We start from the raw sequence: 24,963 nt of genomic DNA on the forward strand, positions 1-24,963 counted from the left end.
TAATATTCAGGGTATATCTTCCCGTTGCCCATACATCTGCTACCTGAATGTTTCTTAAAGATAAGATTCATAGCTTTTAGAAAAATCTTCAGGAAATTACACTAGGTTGTAAATGATTGTTGAGAATTAATGCGTCTTCTTCACTGTATTGGTAGTCATTATCTAGCCCTTCTGCCTAGATAATTTAAGATATTAGGCAAGTGAGCTGTATATTCTACGCAGCTCCTAAGTCATCAATGGTGTGCAAAGATGTTAGGTAAAAAAAAAATCACTTTAAAATATATTTCTCAGCAGATATCACTTTGAAAGTATCAAATATATCAGCAGATAACCTATACACATTATAACATTTTATCCCCCCAACAAAAGACCTAGGTTTTGCTTTAGATTTCTAAGTACATTTCTAAGTACATTTCTTTACTTCGTGACCTTAAAAACAAATCAACATTATTCTAAACTACTCATAATAATTCCATTTCCCTTGCCATTTAGGCATGAGCATGTTTTGCAACTTTGGCCAATGAAATTTGGGGATAAGTCTGCTGGAGAGATCCAGGTAAAGTTTTCCTTGATCTTACAAAAAAGGACTAAAGATAAAGTCCGGTCTTTGACTCTTTGGATGTTATCTTATGATATGTGTAAATATGATTATATGTGTAAATTAAGTGTGAATACTGGTAGGCTATCTCTAAGACAATGAGTAAAGGAAGGCACCAAGAATGTGAGGCCAGGAAAGAGCACCTCTAAGGGAAATCAGCAGGCTTAAGGGATAAATCTTTCAAAAACCTCATCTAAATTGCCTAGTATGACAAAGAAAAGAGAAAAATTCTAAGCAGACTTCAAGCAGCATTAATCAAAATGGTCTTTTAGCTTTATGGCAGATGAGTTCTGATTGAAGTATATCTTTATACTTTATCCCATGCTTTTATGATTTATATTCCTTGAAATTTGCATATGCTGACATAATTTATAATTTAATTTAACTGAGGTGTTATAAAGGCCCACACCTCAATAAGCTTCAAAACTGCTAACTGGGATAATAGGAAATTACTTGTCTTCTCCCAAATGCCAGTGAAATAGGTCAGTATAATTAATATGCAAGCTGACTTTTCAGTCAAAGGAAAACAAGACAGGTCTCATCTGTGTACTTTTTGTACCATCCATTTTAGACTAAAATGATTTCAGGCTGGGAAAATCACATTATGATTCAATTAAATAAATGAATTTCAAAAGAAGACAAAAGGTAGTTTGACTATGAGAAAACAGATGAAGTCTGTTACAAAGTAGGCCAAATTTATACTTCAAAAGAAGGCCAAATTTCCTATCCATAAGGAAATTGAAAATCCTTATCCATAAGGAAATTTAAGTCACAGATTTAGACTTCTAAAATCTCTTTGTAAACTCTAAATCACTATACAATATCTATCATATTATATAAAGGTCTCACAATATAAATATGATAAGAAAGGGGTTTTTGGTTGCTGTCACAATTATTTACCCTTAGGGTATGAGATAGGCCATATTTTCATGTTTTCTTCCATTACTTCTTCTGCCTACCTACCACCTACCTGGTACTTCTTATTTTTAATTTCTTGGCAAACTGTGTAAAACATTTGAACTGGAGACATTAAACTTATTTCACAGGTCTTTACCTGACTAGCACAAATTAGTAGGTCAAACCAAATGCTGGCCTCAGGCAGGAGAGTAACATACTGCTATTGGACCTTGATTTGAACAAACGTCTACTGCCTGTCTAAGCAGGCAGTGGCATAGGGCTGTGTGCTGGAAGGCATGCATATAGGTCGGAGGCTGATGTAATGGCAGCAGCTTCTTTCCAGTGTATAACTTACGTTCTCCTGACATAGGACCAAGCTGCTTGAATTGAACATGCAGTCTATAATATTTATTCCTAACAGCCAGTCCAAGTCAGCCATCAACATGGCACTCCTTAACTAAACCTTAAAGATTCTTTTGAGAACATGATTATAAAGCTGATTGCACACTCCAAAATATAAGAAATAGCAATGTAGAAAAGCCATGATAAAGGTGAACATACATTCCACTAAATAAGAAACATCTTCTAGGGAAATGTGAAATATACTGCTCTGTTGAGAACAGTTAAAGTATACGGAGGCACTAAATGGCAAGATTTATGGAAAAATACCCAGGAAGAAACAAGGCTTTGAAAGAGAGTATACTACCAATGAAATAGTCTGAATTGTCCCACAATATTTAACCACAAAGACAAAATGTACCAAATTCACTGACACACTTCCTGGGACTGTTCTGTTCTATCACAATTATTTGACAAAGAGCAAACCCATTGAAAAAGAAGGAAAGCACTGAATAAGTGCTCACTGAACTCATTTGGGAAACAGAAGGGAAAAAAAAATCACCAACTCAGGAGTGTATCTTTATGGCTAAAAATACAACAGAAAAGAGACACTAAAAGAAAAAAAAAAATCAAAGCTATCCAATGAGAGATCCTCTGCGGAAAAACCTGAAGGATTTTCCCTAACATGTTTACAGAATAATAACCCAATCCCACATACTGTTTCAGCAGTTGTGTGGCACCTGGATGACAGCTGAAATGAAGTTTCTAATTCATCTTCAGTTACATTTTAGAAAATGATTTCTTTATTAACTTTGGAAATAATTGTATTATTAAACATGTATTATCATATTTACCAGATTCTGACAGAAGCCTAGCATGGCTTCTAAATAGTTCTTCCCCAAGACTCTTGGATGATCTCTAACAATGTGAATGTTGAGAGGGTCTGGCAGGTAATGGATGGTAATTATTTTTCCTGTACCAACAGTATGTCTTTTATAATGCTTCCCTTATAATGTTCCTCATGGAGATGGCTAAAATATATTCCACATGGAAACCACCTTAACATATGAACTTTATTATAAGCAACACTGATATTTTGTTGGTGGAAGGTAATTAATTCCTATCAAATAATGGAATAAAATTTATAGCATAAAAGGAGGTCTACCATATTTTTTTGTCAATAATCTCCAAAGTGACTTTCATTTTCAATGAACCAAACCTGATATCAATATGAAGCTCCTGACCTGTTCGTAACCTGTGAGCTTCGAGTTGTTTTTCTAGTTGTGATAAAGAATTTACAATGTCAAATGAATACGGAAAGAGTGATGAGTTAAAAAATCATCAATGGATGCTAAAATTAGTGAGCATGACTCTAATGAGGAACATGGCATTTATGTATGTGATCTCATAGATCACATACATGCTTCAGGGCTGGTCGCTTAGCTGCAAGGCCACTGCAGCATTTAGGCTGTAGCCATGCTCTTTCCAGCAGCCCCAGCCACTGACTGAGCACGAGGGGCTGAGGACTGACCATTCCTGTCCAACACAAAACTTCTCCAACAGGCAATCTTTGCTTCAGAGCTACTAGGTCAGTGGAGGTGCCATCCAGTCTATACCCCGTGTGTGTCTCTCCTTGCCCAATCCTGCTTCCTCCCTCTTAAACAGGCACCACCCCAATATATCTTTGTGCTCCAGACTACATCTCTGTGTCTGCTTGCTGGACCCTCAAAATCTTACTTCACAAACTACTTATTAATTACAGAGGAATAAGAGTTGAGAAACCTGGCACACCTTACCTTAATCAAAAAGTCAAAGCTAACAGCAACAGTGTTGGGGTGGACGGACATTGTAGCCTCTGGACATGATGCATCAAGAACACAATGTGACCTCTGTGGCATTCTTCCCCAAAATGCATAATCTGAACCTAATCCCAATGGAACACCAGACAAACCCAAACTGAGGGTCATTCTACAAAATTATTGGCCCAGACTCTGCAAGAATGCCAAGATCAAGAAAGACAAAGAAGGGCTGAGTGACAGATCTAGATTGGAGGAGACTACAAAGATATGGTCAATAAATGTGGTACATGACCCTGAAACTGGGTCCCGGACAGGGTAGAAAACAAGGTATAAAGGATATTTGATGAAATTTCAATATCGATCATAGGCTGGACAATAGTATTACAACAATGTTAAATCTCTTGATTTCAAACACTGTACTGCGGTTTGTTAGGAGAATGTCCTAACAAAGAATGTGTTTACATATCTCCAATTTATTCCTAAATGGTTCAGGAAAAAAAAGACACATGTTTGTAAGTGTTTCCAGAGACAGTGATAAATGGAACAAAATGTAAATAGTTGGTTCATGTAGGTTGAGTATTTTGCAGCTCCTTGTAGTAGTTTTGCAACTTCTCAGTAATTTGATAATTATATGAAAATTAAAAGTTACAAAGAAATTGCACACGCCCCCCTTCCCCCAAAAAAGAACTTATACTAATACATCCTGTAATCAAAGTCCTGTATATTTGCAAAATGGGTGGAAGGCAGTCTGTATCCTTTAAGGAGGTCCAGTGCTTTAGGGGGACCAAACAAGTAATTATGGTTCATCAATGTTGGCGCAAGTCAGCTGGCCTAACTGACCTAGACTTCATTTTGAATGAAGAGATATAAACAGTTTTACACTATTTCTTCTATACTTATTTTGTGTTTTACATTAAGGATTTACGCCCAAACTAGATTTACTTTCTATGCTAAAATAACTGAGTTAAAGCCATACCCTTAAACTAGCCTGGGTTTTTGGACTGGTGGATTACATTAGTTATAAACAGATGCTTGGTATGCCATGTTGGATAAGGAACTCTTTATAACTCATAAACATACTCTTAACACCAACAAGACAGACAGTCACCTAATTGACTTGTCTCTCTTAAAACCTGATTCACATAAATTGTGTTTTGCAATCACTATATCTACCGAGAAACTAGATGGATGCTTTTGGTGAATTGGTTTCTAGAAATAAGTTCAGCTATTTGGAGTTTAAAGAAATGCTGTGTGAAATTTCTTCTTGGAGGGGAAATTGTCTTTTGGATTTTTCCTCTAAATCTTCTGAGAGTGAAAATGGAAGATACACATCTTCCATAATGGTGTGTGTGCGTGTTCAATTACTTAGCCAAACAAGGCTCTGCTAACACTGTGCTTGAAGGATTTATGGTTTCTTAACCTAGACTCAGGGGTCAACCACTGTGGGCCAAAGGGATGATGCATGCAAGTGAGGAGAAAATAGAAAAGAGAAGTAAGAAAAGAAGTAAATACCATTAAAAAAGCAAGTGGGTTGTTAGACAACGGAATTACTTGCTCTAGCTATGGATGTCCTGTGATATAAACTTCATTACTTATTATTCCCACTCCACCCCACCTCAATTACTAAAGTTCTGAAAATAGGATACCAAGGGATATCTAATTTCTCGTGTAGCAACACCATTATTTTAAGAAAAATGGGAAGGAAAATTGTATTTTCTTAAAATAAGAAGTTTGAAAAGGTTAAAACTTTCTGTATACAGGCTAAGAATCTCCATAAACATACTTACTTTTATCTCCTATGTTTTCCCCTGCTGCCTCCCCTTCCTCCTCCTCCTCCTCCTCCTCCTCCTCCTCCTCCTCCTCCTCCTCCTCTTCCTCCACCTCTGTTGGCTGCACATCATCCTGTGGATCACAGGCATTAACTGGCGCATTCAGACAGCAGTGGTTGAACCCGCTATCTCTAGGCAGCGTAAAACTTCGAGGCTTGCCTCCATTTCCATTTAACACTTGCATCCTTTCACTCTCAGCTAAGGGATATGGCCCATAGTGATCTTGTAGGTGGCACTTTTGAGTTGGAAGGGTAGACTGCCGCCTGTGCTCTGGGGAGATAGCGGTAGAGTCAGAAAAGACAGAATCCTCCAGGGGCAGAGTCTGAAGATAGTGTAATCCTGAGCTTGTCAGTGGCGTCTCGATCAAATCCTGCCAGGAGCGGCGCTGACTGACTGTCTTGCGTATGGGGGACACTGCACTGCTTCCTGTCACTTCTTGGCGAAATTCCTCATGGGAAGACTGAGACTGAGAGGTCTCTGTGGAGGAAAGTCGGCTGTGTTTTGCTTCCACATAAGGACTGGCACAACTCATCTGTGGAAAGGAGCCTCTGATCAGTCTCTACAATAATAACAGACCACTGTTACCCCCAAGGAACATATTAAATGGCCACCAGATAATATTTAGGTAGACAGACTCTTATGTAGTGAAGTTAATGAGTTTTCAGACAGTTCAAACTTAGGTCCCAGCTTACATTTTACAACAATAAAAGTGGAAGAAAAAGTGTTAAAATAAACAATGTTAAATAATTAAAACATTCTGAAGTTTTAAAATTTCTACACATTTGAAATCTTGAAGAAGTACTGTTCCTAAATTTGTATTCCCAGATAGCTTGGGGTGAAGGCAAGGAGAGAAGCTTTTGGGTATGAAAGCAAAGTGCTTATAAACAGATAGAGCCCTTCCTCTTCTTCATAGGTAAATGTCTGTTCCTATGGGCTCCATGGAAAAGCTGGTTTATGGTCTTGACAATTCTAACGCACTTTCTAGACGGTTAAAAATGTAGGCAAGATGAGATTATATCCTGATGGGGATAAGCATTTGCCCTGAGAATAGATTGTGCAGGGCAAATGAGCACAAAAGAAAAACAGAATATTTTTATCCCTGGACTTTAAAGTTTAGGAATGTATGTTATAACACAAAGCCCAACCAAGGGAAAAGATTTGGTAGCAAATGAATGCTATGAAATACCACTACTGTGACAAGTCTGAATCTGGCTCTGGGGCTAACACACCCACCTAGGCTCCTTTCTGGCAGATACAACCAGATTTGTTAAATACTGTCAACACAATATATACTGTGTCAACACAAGGTGGGGGGGCCAGGACAAGCTGAACTAAGGTAAAGATTCATGCTTCCCCCTGAGTAAAGTGACCTCGCATTTTCTGTGGGCAGTAGGTTACTTTCCCACATGTCTAATAATCCAGTGTGTCTTGAAATTTACAAGTTATGTTCAAAGGTTTGTTCAGTGAAGATGAAACTCCCTTTCTTCCTTTTTAATAAATATTTTGAAGGAATTATTCCTTTAAATGTTTTAAAGGGATCCTGATGTTTTAGGGAAAGCATGATAATCTATAACTTTTTACCGATTTCATTGTTTTATTTCTCTAGTTTATCCTCTGCACTCTATTGTAAGAAGAACAATTCTGTAGTTTTCCACTTTCCTCTTCTTCTAAGAGATACTGACATCAAACATTTTAATTAAAAATATGGCTTCCTTTTTAGTTATTAAACAAAAATGTCCATTCATTTATTTCAGAAATATTTATTAAGTTCCAGGGCTGTGCTAGGCTAAGAGAATGTGAAGATGACCAGAATAGGGTCCCTGGTCTCAAAGGTTTCACAATCCAATACGGTGTATTGTTCACAGTCCCAAAAAGACTGACTATGGCTGGATTGGGTCTCAGCATCTGCATCTGAAAAATGTTCTAGAGGTGATTCTCAGCAAGGTTGAGAAGTAGCCTAGAATTATATCAACATCTTGCATAGCATGCTATTAAAAATCTCTTGGAGTAATATGGGGGCTGAATTTGATCGGCTGATATTGCCATCTAAATGCAGCTTCCATCTTCTATATCGAAAATTCAGTCCCAAGACAGGCAGAATTGAGTCTTAGGGTCAGCGTCAGCATGTAATGTATGATCTAAACTGGGATACTTTTGAGATACCCTCAGTAATTCTGATGGGAAATAGGCATAAAGTGGGATAGTCCTAAGCAAATGAGGACAGTTGTTTACCCTTAAAAGTTCAAAATATAGTCTATACACAGAATAATTCATATAGGTCTGAGAAGTCCAGCGCATCATATAAACATATACATTAAATCAAACTCCATGGTTGTCTAAAAAGCTATATGTGAAAACATGTTCAGCACAGATAAAATATTAACCTGTACAAGCTGCTTCTAAAGGACATAGGAATGAACTTTATTAGTGCAGAATAAATAAGGTCAATTTATTTCCCTTTATCTAAAAAAACTGTTAATGTTCTTAAATATTTCCATGAAGGCTACTCTGACACAAACAGTATTTTCTCAATACCAGTCAGATATTCATTTTGCCTGGAATCTGTGGTGACTGTTTCTCCTGAATAAATATTCTTCATATACTTAAAAATGTCTTTCTTTATTGATTTTAGAGTCCAATTTTCATTCCCCTAAGGAACTAAAGTTTGACATGAAATCCATTACATAATTTTTTCAACATACAAAGGATGTTTCAAGGCCAAAGAATATCATATATTAAGTATACTCATGTTTTTAACTTACAGAGGGAGGCCGTGGGTATGTATCATAGGGGGGTGGAGGGCTGTCTTGTTTGGGTGTTGATGGAGTATCTACTTCTTCCTTGTCACTCTCACTCCAGTAATCTGAAAATTCACACATATGGATACATCAACATTCTATAAACGTTTCTAGTCATATTTCCAGGAGTACACACAATCATATAATAAGAGGTAATTTAAACTTCACTCCTATATCTGTCCCTGCTCCCCAATTTTTATTTTCAGCTGGGTTTTAAGGAGGAAGGAAGAACACAATTACCTAATTGTAATCTCATTTTAAAGCAAGTGATTATACACAGCCACAAGTTTGGGGAGTTAAGAAAAAAACACTGCATAATCCAAATCAGATTTAGGGTGTATTAGACTCCAGATCAAATTAGTCTGAAGCTTCAAATAATGAATGATGTCATATGATACTTCATAAAGGTACACCATTTTATCCTAAAGATGAATACCCAAAGAAAAATAATTTGCTGTAGATTTCTACAAATGTAAACAGCACTCAAAATAATGTTCTAAATTCTCTCTTCTGGCTTCAGTTCACTGGTTATCTAATAATCACTGTTTCTGGAGTCATGCTAACATCAATCTCTATAACCTCATATTCCCATCTCTAATTGGAAACACATGGTAGAGCCCGATTCTTGTCAAATGCAAAAGGACAAATCTGCTGATGTGGCTGGAGGTTCCAAACTTCCAGAATTACTTAAAGGGTAGAAGATGTAAGCTGCTAGACAAAGTGGTTTGGCAGATCTCAGGCAAGAAGGAAGAGGTAGAACTCTGAGAGAAAGAAATTTGAAAAGGAAGGCTGGCATTTTCATTTTTTTTCAGTACTATTACAACAAATTTAGGCCTAAAAAAATAAACCAAGGCATGAAGGTAGGGAATAAACTTGCAATTATTTTCCACAGTGTCTACACCGTTTTGCATTACCACCAATAATGTATGTATGAGTATTCCTATTTTTCCACATCCTTATCAACATTTGCTATTTTCCATTTTTATAATAGTAGCCATTCTAGTGGGTGTGAGATAGTCTTTCATTGTGGTCTTGATTTGCATTTCCCTAATGGCTAATGACTTTGAGCATCTTTTCATGTAATTATTGGCCATTAGTATATCTTCTTTGGAGTAATATCTATTCAAGTGTTTTTCTAAGTTTTAAATTGCATTGGTTTTCTTTTTGGTGTTCTTTATGATATTATGGATATTATTGTAGAAGCTCTTTATGATATTATAGATATTAAACCCTTATCAGAACTGTGAACCTCTGATTGTACACATTGGATGATTAGATGGTATGTGAATATATTATATATATATTAATAAAATTGCACTAAATACCCTTATCAGATATATGGCTTCCAAATATTTTCTCAAATTCTGTAGGTTGCCTTTACTTCCTTGATAAAGTCCTTTGATGTACAATAGTTTTTAATTGTAATGAAGTTTCATTTATCTATTTTTTCTTTTGTTGCTCATGGTATAAAGTCTAAGAAACTACTGCCTAACTAAAGGTCCTGAAGATGTTTCCCTACGTTTTCTTCTTGGGGTTGCATATTCAGGCCTTTGAGTTAACTTATGCATATGGTGTAAAGCAGGGGTCCACCTTCATTCTTTTGTGTATGGCTACCCAGTTCTTCTAGCACTATTTGTGGAAGAAAATAGTCTTTCCCCACAGAGTGAACTTCGTACCCCATGCGTTTTAGTTTGCAAGCTGCCGGAATGTGATATAACAGAACTGGAACAGCGTTTAAAAAGGGGAATTTAATAAGTTACAAGTTCACAGTTCTAAGGAAATGAAAGTATCCAAATTAAGGCACCAACAAGAGCTTACCTTCACTCAAGAAAGGCCAGTGGGTCTAGAACACCTCTGTCAGCTAGGGAGTCACGTGGCTGGCACTGGCTGGTCCCTTGCTCCTGGACTCCATTGCTTTCAGCCTCTGTTCCCATGGGGGTTCCTCACTTTGCTTCTCTGGGGCTGGCTTTCATCTCTTAGCTTCCCTTGTCTCTCTCTAGGTTTCAGCTTGCCTAACATCTCATGGTGACATCTGCTAGGCTCCAAGCATCTCCAAACATTTGAGTCTCTGTTCTCTAAGTGTCAGCTCTGCTCTGAAGTTTCTATTAGTTCTTGCTCTGTAGGCTCTGAGGCTTCCGTCATTTCTGAATGTCTCCAAAATGTTTCCTCTTTTAAAGGATTCTAATAAACTAATCAAAACCCACCTGGAATGGACAGAGCCACATCTCTGTGGAGATAATCCGATCGAAAGTTTCTGCTCTACAGTACTGAATAAGGATTAAGAGAAATGGCTACCACCACAAGACTGAATGAGGATTGAAACATGGCTTTTCTGGGGTATGTAATATTTTCAAACTGGCAAACCACGTCAAAAATCAATTGAGCAAAGGTGTGAGTAGTTTATTTCTGAACTCTCAATTTGATTTCATTTGTCTATATGTCTGTCCTTGGGTCAGTACCATGTTGTTTTGATTCCTGTAGCTTCATGATAAGTTCTAAAACCAGGAATTGGGAATCCTGCAGTTTTTTTCTTCTTTTTCAAGGTGGTTTTGGTTAGTTGGGGCTGCTTATTCTTCATATGAATTGATGATTGGCTTTTCCATTTCTGTGAGGAAGTCTATTGATATTTTGATTGGAATTGTGTTGAATCTGTATATTGCTTTGGGTAGAATTGACACATTAATAATATTAGTCTTCCAATCTATGAATATAGAATGCCCTTCCATTTATGTAGGTCATCTTTGATTTCTTTCAGCAATGTTTTATAGTTTTTCATGTATAAGTCCTTTATATCCTGGTAATATTTATTTCATTCTTTTAGTTGCCATTATAAATGGATTTAAAAAAAATTTCCTCTTTGTATTGTTCATTATTAATGTAAAGCAACACCACTGATTTTTCTGTGTTGATCTTGTACCCTGCTACCTTGCTGAATTTGTTTATTAGCTCCAGTAGCTTTCATGTGGATTTTTAAAGGATTCTGTACATAAAGGATTATGTCATCTGCAAATAGGGAGAATTTTACTTCCTTTCCTATTTGGATGCCTTTTATTGACTTTTTTTGCCTAATTGCTCTGGCTAGTACTTTATTGTACAATGTTGAATAACAGAGCTAACAGTGGGTATCCATGTTGTGTTCCTGATCTTAGGGGAAAGCTTTCAGTCACTCACCATTAAGTATGATGCTAGCTGTGGGTTTTTAATATATGCCCTTTACCATGAAAGAGTTTCCTTCTATTCCTAGTTTCCTAAGTGTTTTTTTAATCAAGAAACAGTGCTGGATTTTGTTAAATGCCTTTTCTGCATCAATTGAGATGATCACTGGTTGCTTTCCTTTGTTCTATTAATCTGGTGTATTACATTAGTTGATTTTCTTATGTTCATTCACTCTTGCATACATGAGGTAAATCTCATCTGATCATAGTGTATAATTTTTTTAATGTGCTGTTGGATTCAGTCTGCTAGTGTTTTGTTACAGAATTTATATTCATGAGGGCAATTTGTCTGTAATTTACTTTTCTTGTGATATTTTTACATGGCTTTTTTATTAGGGTGATACTGGCCTCATAAAATGAGTTGGGAAGTGCTCCCTCCTCTTCAATTTTTTGGAAGAGTTTGAGCAGGATTTGTGTTATTTTTTCTTTGAATGTTTGGTAGAATTCACCAGTGAAGTGGTCTGGTCCTGGGCTTTTCTTTGTTAGGAGGTTTTTTACTACAGATCCATTATCTTTACTTGTTTGTGGTCTACTGAGATCTTCTATTTGCTCTTGAGTCAGTTTAGGTAGTTTTATATGTTTCCAGGATTTTGTGCATCTCATCTAGGTCATTTAAATTGTTGGCACACAACTGTTCACAGTATCCTCTTACAAACCTTTTGATTTCTGTATGGTCAGTAGTAATGCCCTTCCTTTTATCTCTGATTTTAGTTATTTGCATCTTCTTTTTTCCTTTGTCAGTCTAGCCAAAGTCTTGTTGATCTTTTCAAAGAACCAACTTTTGGTTTTCTTGATTCTCTCTCTTTTTTAAATTCTCCATTTCATGTACCTCTCTTCTAATTTTAATTTCCTTCCTTTGGCTCATTTTGGGTTTAGTTTGTTCTTCTTTTTCTAATTCTTCCAAGAGTGAGGTTAGGTTGGATTTGAGCGCTTTCTTCTTCTTTTTTTTTTGGCCTGGGCAGGCACTGGGAATCGAACCTGGGTCTCCAGCATGGCAGGTGAGGACTCTGCCTGCTGAGCCACCATGGACTACTCTCTTCCTTCCTTTATAATGTAACTATTTAGAGCTATAAGTTTCCCTCTAAGCACCACCTTCACTGTGTCCTGTAAATTTTGTTTTTTCTCTCATAAGTTTCGATATGTTATGTTTACATTTTCATTTATCTCAAGATATTTCCTGAATCCCCCTGTGATTTCTTCTTTTATCATTGATTCAGAGTACAGTGTTTAACTTCCAAATATTTGTGATTTTTCCACTTCTGTCTCTGTTATTGATATCTAGCTTCCTTCCATTGTGGTCAGAGAAGTTGCTTTGTATAATTTCAATCTTTTAAAATTTATTGTAACTTGTTTATACCACTACTGACTTTAAATCAGGCTCACTAGTCACTTTGTCCAGCACGCATTTACTTATTATCCCCACTTCCTTCTCAGGCTTTTTTAAAAATTTAAATTATATATCCATTTAGTATTTTTTTTTATCAGTTGCATACTATTTACAAATTAATACTCATTTACTTTTATTTTGATCTAATTTTTCTCAATCAATTTCAAGTGTGCATTTTTGAGGTCCTCATCAAGATAATACATTCACATTAGCAGGGAACACATTTTGCTATTGCATGAACTTTTCTTGCCCTATTTCCTCACTCTGTCACCCACCCCCACCCATGGCTGTAAACCAAGGGTTGGTAACCTATAGTATACAGGCCAAATGCAGTCCTCAGCCTGTTTTTATACACCTGGTGGGCAAAGAACGGTTTTAACATTTTTAAATGGTTGAAAAAAATCAAAAGAAGAATATTTCTCTACACACGAAAATTATATGAAATTCAAATTTCAGTGTCTGCAAATAAAGTTTTATTGGAGCACGGCCACACTCACTCATGTATATATTGTCTATAGTTGCTTTTGTGCTACAACAGCAGAGTTGAGTAGTTGTGACAGTGATTGTACAGCCTACAAATTTCAAAATATTTAGTATTTGGCCTTTTATAGAAAAAGTTTACTGACCTCTGTCCTAAACATGTATTGACAGATTGGGTTTGGGATATTGTTCTCTTTTTCAGATCTTAATATCCTTTAGTTTTTAGGGGTTTTTTGAATGTTTTTGCTGAGATTTTACTGTAAGTCTGAGAAAAAAACGGAAGGTTTTTAGAATCTCCCCATCAAAAAATGGGCTCTACTTACTGGAGACAGAATGATGAATATGTTTATATTTCTATATGTATCAATCTGTGGAATTCTTTTAACTTTAGGCTGTCTCAAATAAGCTTTAAAGACTACTTATGATTCCAAGGAATGTAGAGCAAACACCCTTTGGGAAACATGAAGCCACCTCAGAATGGTGACCACAGCATTTGTTATTGCTAGGATTTCAATTCGGTATCATGACAACGTGCTTCATAAATCTGAGGTCACTACCATGGAAAGTTCCATAAGATTATAGAGTTACACCATTAGCAGAACTGAGGAATAGAACCAAATGAGATAATTTATGGAAGAAGGGATCATTCATCTGAACTCTTTGCAGATGAATATATAAGGTCACTTACTTGAGTATGAAATTGATAAACAGAAAAAAAAACAATCCAGTGCTAAGGATTTGGACTTGGGTTAATATATAGGACCAACTATAGGCTTTTTAATTTTTAATGTTTTTTTGTTTTTTTCCATAGGAAATAGACTGAATGAGAGGGCATAAATAGCTCTGTTAGCTGCTCCCAAAATTTGAGAGTTCATCCTCTCTGTTCAGTTTATGAGACTTTACCTATAAGATGCTATGATCTGGATAAAAAAAGAGCCCAGAAAATAAATAACCAAAAAGTGACATACACATTTTCTCTCAGTTGAAAGCAGTGAATCCTTGTGTAGGATAACTACAAGAAAAAAGTATAACACATTTGTAAAAAAGAAAAAGTATTCTTTTACCTTGTTCTTGCTTAATCCTCTCTCTTTCTGCATACCCTGCAGTCAGCATATTAATTCTGTTAAGCCACCTGAAAAACAAATATTCAAATCAGCAATATTTCAACTTAATTTCTTCCATTGTACTCTTTAGAAATGTTTATTTTAAGATATTTAAGAATATGTAGACTACTATAAGATGTGTTCTTTGCTACTATTGAAACATGGAGTCTTCATGTTTCATGAGGTATAATTCCCTGCAGTACAAACTATTCCCATACCAAAGATTACTATTTAGTTATTTCAATAGAAAAGTCTTGGCTAAAGCTGTTCAATATCTGTTAAAGGGTTTGGAGATGATCCAAGTCCCATTAATTCTGTTGATCCAAACAGTTCAGGCTGTTCTGTTTCTTCAAAACAAATGCTCCTTTAGAGATTAGGTCCAGGAATATATGTTCTAATTTGTCCAGTAAAGGGAAAAAGTTATGGAATTTGTCAGTCAAAATAATAGTTTTACTAAAAAATAATACTCTGATGAGGCTCATTTAAGTTTAATGGTATAGGAGTACTTCAGAAATTTATCTCTAAATACAAATGGCATCATAATTTCAAAAAACAGAAAGAGCATATACAATTTTAACCTCTGCTGAAATCCTGAAAATTTATTATCATGAGCAATAATAAATTAAAACTAAATCATAGCTCTTCTTTGTTTTTTTCAGTAGTGCTGCTGCTAAGAATGGTTCCAATCTCCTTCTTTGGTTCCACAAGGGCTTTCCCTGTGTTCATTATTCCAACTATTCACACTGCATCAGATTAGCTAATCACAAAATCTTTAAACTAACATGACAATTTCCCATTAGTAAATCCTAAACTATGTTCCAAATACTTCTCCAAATTAAGGATGATGATTGGATGAACCCATCTTCCAAGCTAGCCTGGGTAAGTTTGGAATCACTAGCATATTTAACATCATTGAATTGTGGAATAAAATAATCTAGAAGTATTTTTAAGAAAAAGTTCTGTTTGAAAGCTTTTTCTCCTGAATAGCATATCTCCTCTGTCAAGTGGAAAATGACACTTTTTCAAGTGACTCATATACATCATCATTTATACAAGTAGTGCTAACTGAACATCAGATGCTTACAGTATCTTGAAAAGGGAGGAAAGTTGTATCTGATAGACAAAATAGCATACATGGAAATTTAAGCTTTAATTTGAAGAATAAGTTACATAAAATCCAACTTTATTTTGACAAAACATACAATGTAATTATCATGTTAAGTATATTTGGGGAGTGAAAAAGGGACTACAGCAGAAATGGAATAAAAGTAAAGACGTATGGTATAAACATACACTCTATAAAAGATTATAAACCCTAAGTCAAGAAGTCAACTTCATGACAACCTTTAAAAAGTGACTCTAATTATTAGTAAAAGGTCAAAATTAAAATCTAGTCTACAGCTTATCTGTAGGGAGAAAGGAGTTGAATTTGTACTACAAGGCCAACCTTAGCACTCTTGAGAAAGACTGGCTTGGTGTTTTGGGGGTGAAGACATTAATGATACCGTTAAAAAAAGTTATTGTATATATATTTTCATGGTTAATTGATGCTTGTAGAACTCACTAAGTAGTGCTTAACATTGGGATGCTGTGATCACAAAGCACATTTCAAACAGAAATGATACAGGATAGAAAGGAAAAGAGACAACGGAAGAAAACTGCTAAAAAAATCAATTTATTATATGAAACATTTTAAAAAGATCCTTTCTAATCTAGATGTTAATGACAAGGTGATATTAACTTTACTCAAAAAATCTGGAAATATGTATTGCAGTTCAAAATTAGGATACATTGTTAAAAATCACTATTTGAAAGTTGTTATAGTTTATCGACAAATTTTAATCCAGTACTTTGTATTTACAACTTTTTTACATCAATGAAATTTCACTGTATCAGAGGTCTAAAGAACAATGAGGTCCTTTGGGGTGCAAGGGTAGTTCAGTGGTAGAATTCTCACCTCCTATGTGGGAGACCAGGGTTCAATTCCCAGTCCATGTACTCCCCAAGAAACAAAACAAATAAACAAACAAAAAATTCAACAAATGGTGCTGCAATAATGGGATACTCACATGGAAAAAATAATGAAATGTGACCCTGCCATACAGCATACAAAAAAAAAAAAAAAAAGAACAGTGAAGTCCTTATGAGTCTAAAGGGGCTTACTCAGTTTTTCAGTTCAACATGTATTAAGTGCCTTCTATGTGTTAGGCAATAAACTACGCTTTAGGGATACAGAAATGAATTAAGATATAGTTCCTTCCTTCAATAAGCTCCAGAATCGCTAAATTTCATAATATATTTGAAAGTTTAAACTACTTTTCAGACGAAAAATGCTGTTCATAACCAAAGCTCTTCAGAAAGTGTGTTGATCAACTCAGACCACTGTGGTATAGCTATGAAAGGCTGAGCACTGTACAACGGTTGGTGCTGTCTTAGGTAAACTTGTCGTAAAGGCCTTAGCTACCTATATACTTGCTACAACTATGATTTGGTATTTATAGGCTATTAAGAACAGCAGACATAGCCAAGAAATATTTTTGAAAGCCTACATATGTGTCAGATAATGTTCTAGGCACCGAGGATACAGATATAAACAAAACTGTCTGCCTTCATGATGTCTATATTTAGTGAGAGAGATAGACAATAAATAGAAATGCAAATAAATATTTGTCAAGTAGTAGCATATATACCAAGCAGATAAAAAGGCAGAATGTCAAAGATGCCAGAGGATGGGAGAAGGTAATTTCAGATAAGGCAGTCAGGATAGAAATATTGAAATTAGAACTTTTTCCAAAATATTAATAGGGACATTCTATATATTTAGTACCTTACATTATCAGTAATGCTTTAAAACAAGAAAACATGGTAAGGGGATATTGGGCCCACTGTGAACATTCTAATGAAGATGTCAATAACTGACACAGAAGAATGTATTGAGATGGAAATACCAGTAAAAGCCATGAATGAAATGTATAAATAATGATCCAATAGAAATTGGTATGTCTTTACAATTTCAAGAATGTATGTACCAACATGGTAAGGCATGTAGGTCAAACAAATTCAGTAAATAAGTCTCAGAATACCTGAGAAACATGATGTTCTGTTTTCTCCCCACAGATTTCACACAGACAGAATATTTTTAAAAATGTTTCAATGTTCATTTTTGAGAAGGAAACGGATGGTGGTGGGCTACTCAAAAGTGTTTTTGTAAACTATTAACTCACTATCAAGCTTACAGCTACTCAAAAAAGAAGGCAAGATTTTAATATTATCTGTGTATATATACACACACACACACACACACACACATATATTAAGGTACATATATTAAGGTATAGGGAAGAAAATTAAATTTAAGAATTACTTTTTTTTTGTTTGTTGGGTACATGGTCTGGGAAACAAAAGAATTACTTTTTTTATTCCAATGACTACATCTCATCTCTGACACAATATTTCTTTTAAATATGGAAAAGAAAAATATACTTTTCTGTACCATGTAATATTTTTATAAAAAGTAAAGATAATAATGTTTAAGACAAATTATGAAATAATAAAATAAAGCATATATTTATTTTAATTTAATTATTTTGTAAATATATAATCTCTTGAAGACTAGGTACATACCTTTAACTGTCAGATGAATGAATAAAGCTGTAAGAGGATGTTTATCTCCATCACTAATTCTTTGCAAATATTTCTAGCACTGACTTTTCCCCCCTTTTATTAACAAGTAATATATTTTTTAAAACATGCCTATTGAAAACAGACATCAGGAATATAATTATTAAAAAAAACAAAGCAAAACAATAAAAGTTCATTAAAATGAAATTTATTTTAAAAATCCATTATTTTAGGATAACTGAATTCTAAAAATTGTAGCATAACACAGTAAGGCCTACATAAAACAGCACTCTTAAATGTAGGATGTGAAGATGATGTTTTTGGTTAGATTTTTTTTCTTTAACCCACTGCTTAGAAAAAGCAATAAAATGAAACATATGGGTTTGCTTTAGCTTCTTCTAGGATATCCTGAGCCAGACAAATCCATAGGAATATTACGGAAGAGCAATATTGACATAAGCACATCTTTGAAACAACTGCTAACGCTGGGTAGAGAATGGAGACCAAGAATGGTTTTACAGTTTATAAAAATACATTTTTAAACAAGCCATTTTATAATATTAAGAAGACCTTGATTAGCACATATCATATTTGATTAAATTATGCTAATTTTTAGATGGAAGTGACTGTTTTAAGCCCTATATGTTTGTTTTTATTTACTCCTTCAGGGTTCTACATGCTAGGGATGGTTGTTATTCCCACTTTACAGAAGGGACAAGTGTCAGCATGGAAAAGTTAAGCTCCTTGCTAGTTGGAGAAGTTAAGTTCCTTGCTAGTAAGTGGTAGAGCTGGGATTTCAACAACCTGGTTCCAAAGTCCATCTATTGACCACTGTGCTATGCTGCCTATCCCTAATTGCAGGCAATGCATATATGTAATAAGCACTGCCAATTAAGTTATATAAAGGGGAAAGTTTTGAATCTTAAACCTAATTTCTACAATTCTAGAAAAGGGAGAGTGACAAGTAAAGGAAAAGTAAGGATCAAATTCATTAAAGCTAAAGAGTTAAAACTGAATGTGGTATAGATGATGGGAAAGATATTTATATCTCTAGCTCTGTCCATCCATCCATCTATCCATCCATCTATCTATCCATTCATCCATCTATATTTAGGTTACCAAATAACCACGTAGCCAACTAACCACTTGGCTGTACAGACAGACCTGTCTGGTGACAGATGAAAGATAAGAGAAAGAAATTCTGATTTTGCTTAGCCATGAATTATTGAAATGAATGTTCTGTCATAAATTCTCAGCACTTGAAAAGGTCAGTTTTTTAGTGGACATTTTTTTTTTCAGATCTAGAAATATAATCTTAAGACTATGCTCTTGAAATGGACTTAAAATAATCCTTCTTTTGCAGTGGACTTTTTTTGGCCTATATATGAATTCTGGCACATTTTTTTGGTAAACTTGACAAATAATTGATGAGATTATTTTACTTTTTAGTGCCATTCTTTAAATAAGGTATAACTGCATGGAGCTATAGCTAGGTCCATTTTATTTTTAAACTGATTGAACTAGAAACATCAGTGACATCATTCTTTAAGCATCAATGTGGAAAACTTAGAATTCTAAGCCTGATTTTCTAAATACTTTGAATTTAAGTAACACTTTACCTGTTCATATCATCAAGATGTTCAGCAGCAAAATAAAAGCTTTTGATTTTAGGATGACAGGCTTTGAATGCACTGCAAAAGAAAACCAAGTACATTTATTTTCTTTCAAATTGCAAAATAAGTTAGAACCAAATAATTTTTATACTCAACATCTAACCTGAGTTCACATATACAATGCTTCTACCATGATGATAGGAATCAGTAAACAATTCTACCTAGAATGCTGCTTTCTTGTAACCTCAACTTGAAAGCATTAGACAAGTATCCTATAATTTAAAACTCAAAAATTAAAAAACCCTTTCCTTCTCTCCCTGTCTCCAAATAAAATCAACTTACTATTTCTTGCGGCATTCACTGGCTCTGTCAATTTTAAATTCAGGCAGACTGATGAATCCTTCTGCTTTTTCATCCTAAAGAGGCAACACTATTGTTTAGGGCATTATATACAAAGGTTTGAAGCTGAAGTTACTATATAACTATGCCTTAAACAGCATACTAATAGATTTGCTAATTTAATTCCTCAAATTTGACATTTTAGAGGTTAGAATTTTACTCTTACCAGCTGTATTCCATTACATTGAACATATAGTTTGAGTATTGATAATACTACAAATTAAAATATGTACAGAACTTTAAAAACATCCTTTTTATAAAAAAGAGAATAAAACATTCATTGTCTAAATGAAACATATTTTATAAACAATTTTATTTTTAGAATGTATATACCCCTTTATACACATAAAATCACTTAGTCCACATTTACTACAATTCATAATTTTTAATGTTCTAATGTTAAAATATAGGGAAGTTTATTAATTCAATTTCTCTTCTGCCTCCAAAATCTCTCTTACCAAACTTAAATAAATTTTTCTAATTATAATTACTTCATGTATTAAAAATTTTACAAATGAAATAAGAGGTCAACTTGATCTTCATATATCTGACATGGGGTAAATATACAGGTCATTTTTCACTTGGAAAATTTAAAGAAATCCATAAAACCCCCCTCTCTCTAATGCTAGATGAGACAAACAAGAGAGGAGAATTATTCAAAATCTTACATCAGATACAAGTTATCCCAACTAGACTAAGACTATCTTTGGCTAAACTATTTAATAAACCTTCTCATGTTCATGACTAAACTCAGACTTTAATTCTCTGAAATCTTAATCAGATTATGTGCTATACCAGTCCTTGGTTTCTTATATATCAAGTTCGAATGAGATTACACTCTCATTCATATATACAAGATTTCTTGCAATGTGAAGCTTCTCTCCAAAAGTTATTAATATACATTTGATGCTACTGCTAGTGATTGAAATCTGTGTGTTATGAAAATAAGCAGTATTAAACTTTCTCAATATTGCAATATATTTTTTCTTCTAATTTTTTGAAACAAACGCTTCTTTTAAATAAAAAATGTTCACAGTTTTTCATCACTGAAACTTGGAAAGATAGAATATAGTCTAGCATATTAGCAGACACATCTAAAGTGAGTTTACAACAAACAGAAGAATACAGACAGTATGTATTGGTGCTCCTTGATTAGTATCTTAAAAATATTTCATAAATATCAATTAAATGAAAATGTAGGCAAATTTATTGTTTATTATAACGAACATTTAGTAAAATGGAAGATTTTCTAGGTAACTGTGCGATTACCACACAAAAAAGTACGGAAAACAAACAACATTTCTATACAGATAATAGACATTTATATTAAAGAGCAAAATACGAATTCAAGATTTTACAAATGAAATGTGGTTAATCAGAAAGGATATTACTATTAGCATATGTTTATTGAGCACTTAGTATGTGTCAGTCATTATTCAAATGGATTTTACATACATTAATTTATTTAATCCTTATGTCAGCCCAGTAAGATAGACATTATTATTATTACTCTCATTTTGAAGTTGAAGGAAATGAGGCACAGTAAGTCAGGTGGTGTAATTTCTTAGCTTACTCCATTAACCATAACATAACATAATGTAACATCACAATACTATATAACAGTCTGTCTGGGGAACATAAAATTCTTGAGATACTATAAGTTATAATCATGAGTATAATGATAGTTAAACTATATTTCAAAAATTAATTTCCAAATGCAAACTGATGAATAATTTAAGATAATAGCATTAATATGAGACTAGTTAGCCAGCATACTATATCAAATCATTTATGCTTTTTGATAAAACAAGTAACAGTGGAAATTATTGCTTTAAAATAAAAACTAATAAGGTGACCTGATAGATGGCTATGACAAAGTTATCAAAGCAAATGTAGAGTCGAGGGAATATCAACAAATAAGGTACACTCTTGGCATATCTGTTGTGATATGTGATAGGATGGTTCTGGATATAAATCTGATGTACTGCAAGTAAAATAGGAAATCATAAGAACAATTCAGATATATTATGTACATTTACCCTCAATTGGGCCAAATGAAGTGAATACTTACAGATTTTCAAAACCAGTCAACTAGTTTTTCTTTCCTTTTTTTTTTTTAAGAAAAAACTGAAATAAATTCAGGTGATATTAATTTACTTAAATGACTAAAGGACTTCCACCCCAAAAACCAAACAAACAAAAATTTGAAACTTTGAACTAAAACAAGACATTACATTTAAAATCTATATGAAATTTATATAGATAATCCTTTTAATTAAGCTATTGTTTGAATTAGCTTGATATTTTTAGTTAGATATATAGAATTTTACTATACTTAATCTGTGTTTCAGATATAGTCTACATCAGAACCCAAAAATGTAACCATTTTAAGAGGGCAGACTGAAAAGTAATTAGCAGAAGTTTCCTAAATTAGCTAAGGTGAATATATGATTCTTAAGTATAAGTCCCAAAATAGCAATTCTTTTGGTTAAAGATGAAAAATGAATGAGAAAAGAAATTGTGCTTATTTCTTACCTCTTCATTAATATACCAATATAGGGATGCATCTTTTAGGACAAACCAATATTTCTTCCATTTTTGTGAAAAATAACTCTTAGCATCTTTCTTTTTCCATAGCCAGCCCTCACAGTCACCACGGCCAAGATCTTTACAAGAAATTCGTCTTTTGCTCTTGCCTGCTATAGGACCTAAAGATAACAGTGGGTGAAAATGCTCTTTAAATTTTGTACAAGTTATGAAGTTAGAGGCCTAATCTATAGATGAAAAGAATAACCCTGAGTACTTAAGAACCCCCTAAATCATATTTCCAAATGTTATCAAAATAGAAAAATATGGAAATCTTTAACACCTCTTACACTGCCTAAGTGACACACAATTTAATCAGAAATGTGTAATTCAGTTTTAAAACTTGTTGAGGCCATTTGCTGCAAAGGGTAGCTTGCATCATAATTGAACTGAAGGAGAAACTGGTCTTAGCAGTTCTTGTACTAGGGAGTTAGCTGTGTTCTTCCAAACCACACTGGGCTTAGACAAGAAAGCTATGAGGGAAGTGTGTTGTTAATTATCATTGTGCAAAATAGGCAGGAAGATGTTTGATTCCCTTTTCTTTTCTTACCTTTGTTTTTCTTCTTTGATTTGTGTTGCAGAGAAGACTGCTGAAATGTCTGAAATCAAAGATAGAAAAGAATGTTATCTGACCCTCAGGTTGCCATCTAGAGTGCCAGCATGCTGGATCGAACTCTCAAAAGCTGATCCATCAGACTTCAAGTAGAGATATGAATGAAGTTGATCTGGATAGGGCTAAGGTGATCAGAATACAGGATAAAGGATGATATTGTCCATATTTTAAAACTTCAACTTCTGTCTGAGACTAAAGGGAAAGATGTTTATTCGGTGCGAAATTAATATTTTGGGTGGTGCAATTCCTAGTTTATCTTGTATGGTAAGTTTAGTTGAACACAATTACATGGAATCTTGAATAGGGTGTGAGATTTTGTTGATATGTCCAGGTTAGTGTGATGCCCCAATATATCCCAGAGTAACTTGAGTAGTGAATAAAGAAATATTTGCAAAGTCCCCTTGGGGGACTGAGGAGAAAGGAGGAAATATTCAACTCCCCTATTTGGAGAATTTCTGATATTCCTGCAAGTAGTAGGGACAACCAAATCAATAGGCTGAGCCCTTGATCTTGGGGTTCGCCCCTATGAAACTTATTCAGGCCAAGGATATGCTAAGCCTACTTAAAATTAGGCCTAAGAATCACCCGCAGAGAACCTCTTTTGTTGCTCAGATGAAGCCTCTCTTTCTAAGCCAACTTGGCAGGTGAACTCACTGCCCTCCCTCCTACGTGGGACATGACTTCCAAGGGTGTAAATCTCCCTGGCAACAATGGGACAGAAATCCTAGGGTGAGCCAGGACCTGGCATCAAGGGATTGAGAAAGCCTTCCTTGAGAAAGGGAGAAGAGAGAAATGAGACAAAATAAAGTTTCATTGGATAAGAGATTTCAGAGTCAAGAGATTATCCTGGAGGCTATTCTTATACATTATATAGATATCCCTTTTTAGTTTATGGTGTATTGGAGTGGCTGGAGGGAAGTACCTGAAACTGTTGTACTGTGTTCCTGTTGCCTTGATTCTTTTATTTTTTATTTTTTAATTTTTTTATTGTATAATATAACATATATACAAAGTAAAGAAAGAAAGAAACAATAGTTTTCAAAACATTCTTCAACAAGTAGTTACAGGATAGATCCCAGAGTTTGTCATGGGCTACCATACCATCATCTGAGTTTTCCTTCTAAGCTGCTTAAGGAATAACTATTTTTTTTCATCAGCACAATTGACTTTTTCTTTTTTGTGAAAAATAACGTTTACACAAAAAAGCCATAAATTTCAAAGCACAGCACCACAATTAGTTGTAGAACATATTTCAGAGTTTGGCATATTTCAGAGAAGCTGGGCCCTGTAGGTTTCAGGACTTATCTGGTCCAGGAACCCATCTGGAGGTTGTAGGTTTCTGGAAAGTTACTCTAGTGCATGGAACCCTTGTGGAATCTTACATATTGCCCAAGGCATCCTTTAGGATTGGCTGGAATGGTCCTGGTTGGGGTTTGGCAAGGTATGATAGGTAGCAACGTCTACCTGAAGCTTGCGTAAGAGTAGCTTCTCGACTCTATTTGAACTCTCTTTGCCACTGATACTTTTATTAGTTATACTTCTTTTTCCCTGAGAGTCAGTGCCAAGGCCAGACTCATTCCTGAGAGTCACTCAGTAGCCCTGAGTCTTGAAGATGCAATCTTATAAAGATATAACTTTTACAGTGTGACTTCTGATTGTGAAAACCTTGTGTCTGATGCTGTTTTT

The 24,963-nt window shown here is 34.6% G+C and overlaps 1 protein-coding gene across 4 annotated transcripts in view; it reads right to left on the minus strand.

The window, feature by feature from the left end:
• The window catches only part of CNKSR2 (connector enhancer of kinase suppressor of Ras 2), a 370,581-nt gene that overhangs the window by 53,481 nt on the left and 292,137 nt on the right, over window positions 1-24,963 (minus strand). For all 4 annotated transcript variants that reach the window (XM_077146892.1, XM_077146891.1, XM_077146890.1 and 1 more), the window contains 7 exons: window positions 23,215-23,263; window positions 22,614-22,786; window positions 20,022-20,095; window positions 19,686-19,757; window positions 14,407-14,474; window positions 8,225-8,325; window positions 5,421-5,994 (listed from right to left, as the gene is read on the minus strand). In XM_077146892.1, the coding sequence (XP_077003007.1) occupies window positions 5,421-5,994; window positions 8,225-8,325; window positions 14,407-14,474; window positions 19,686-19,757; window positions 20,022-20,095; window positions 22,614-22,786; window positions 23,215-23,263 (1,111 nt within the window). The remainder of the gene's footprint in view (window positions 1-5,420; window positions 5,995-8,224; window positions 8,326-14,406; window positions 14,475-19,685; window positions 19,758-20,021; window positions 20,096-22,613; window positions 22,787-23,214; window positions 23,264-24,963) is intronic.

This window comes from Tamandua tetradactyla, chromosome X (genome assembly GCF_023851605.1).
Source record: "Tamandua tetradactyla isolate mTamTet1 chromosome X, mTamTet1.pri, whole genome shotgun sequence".
In the NCBI taxonomy this organism is placed as follows: domain Eukaryota; kingdom Metazoa; phylum Chordata; class Mammalia; order Pilosa; family Myrmecophagidae; genus Tamandua; species Tamandua tetradactyla.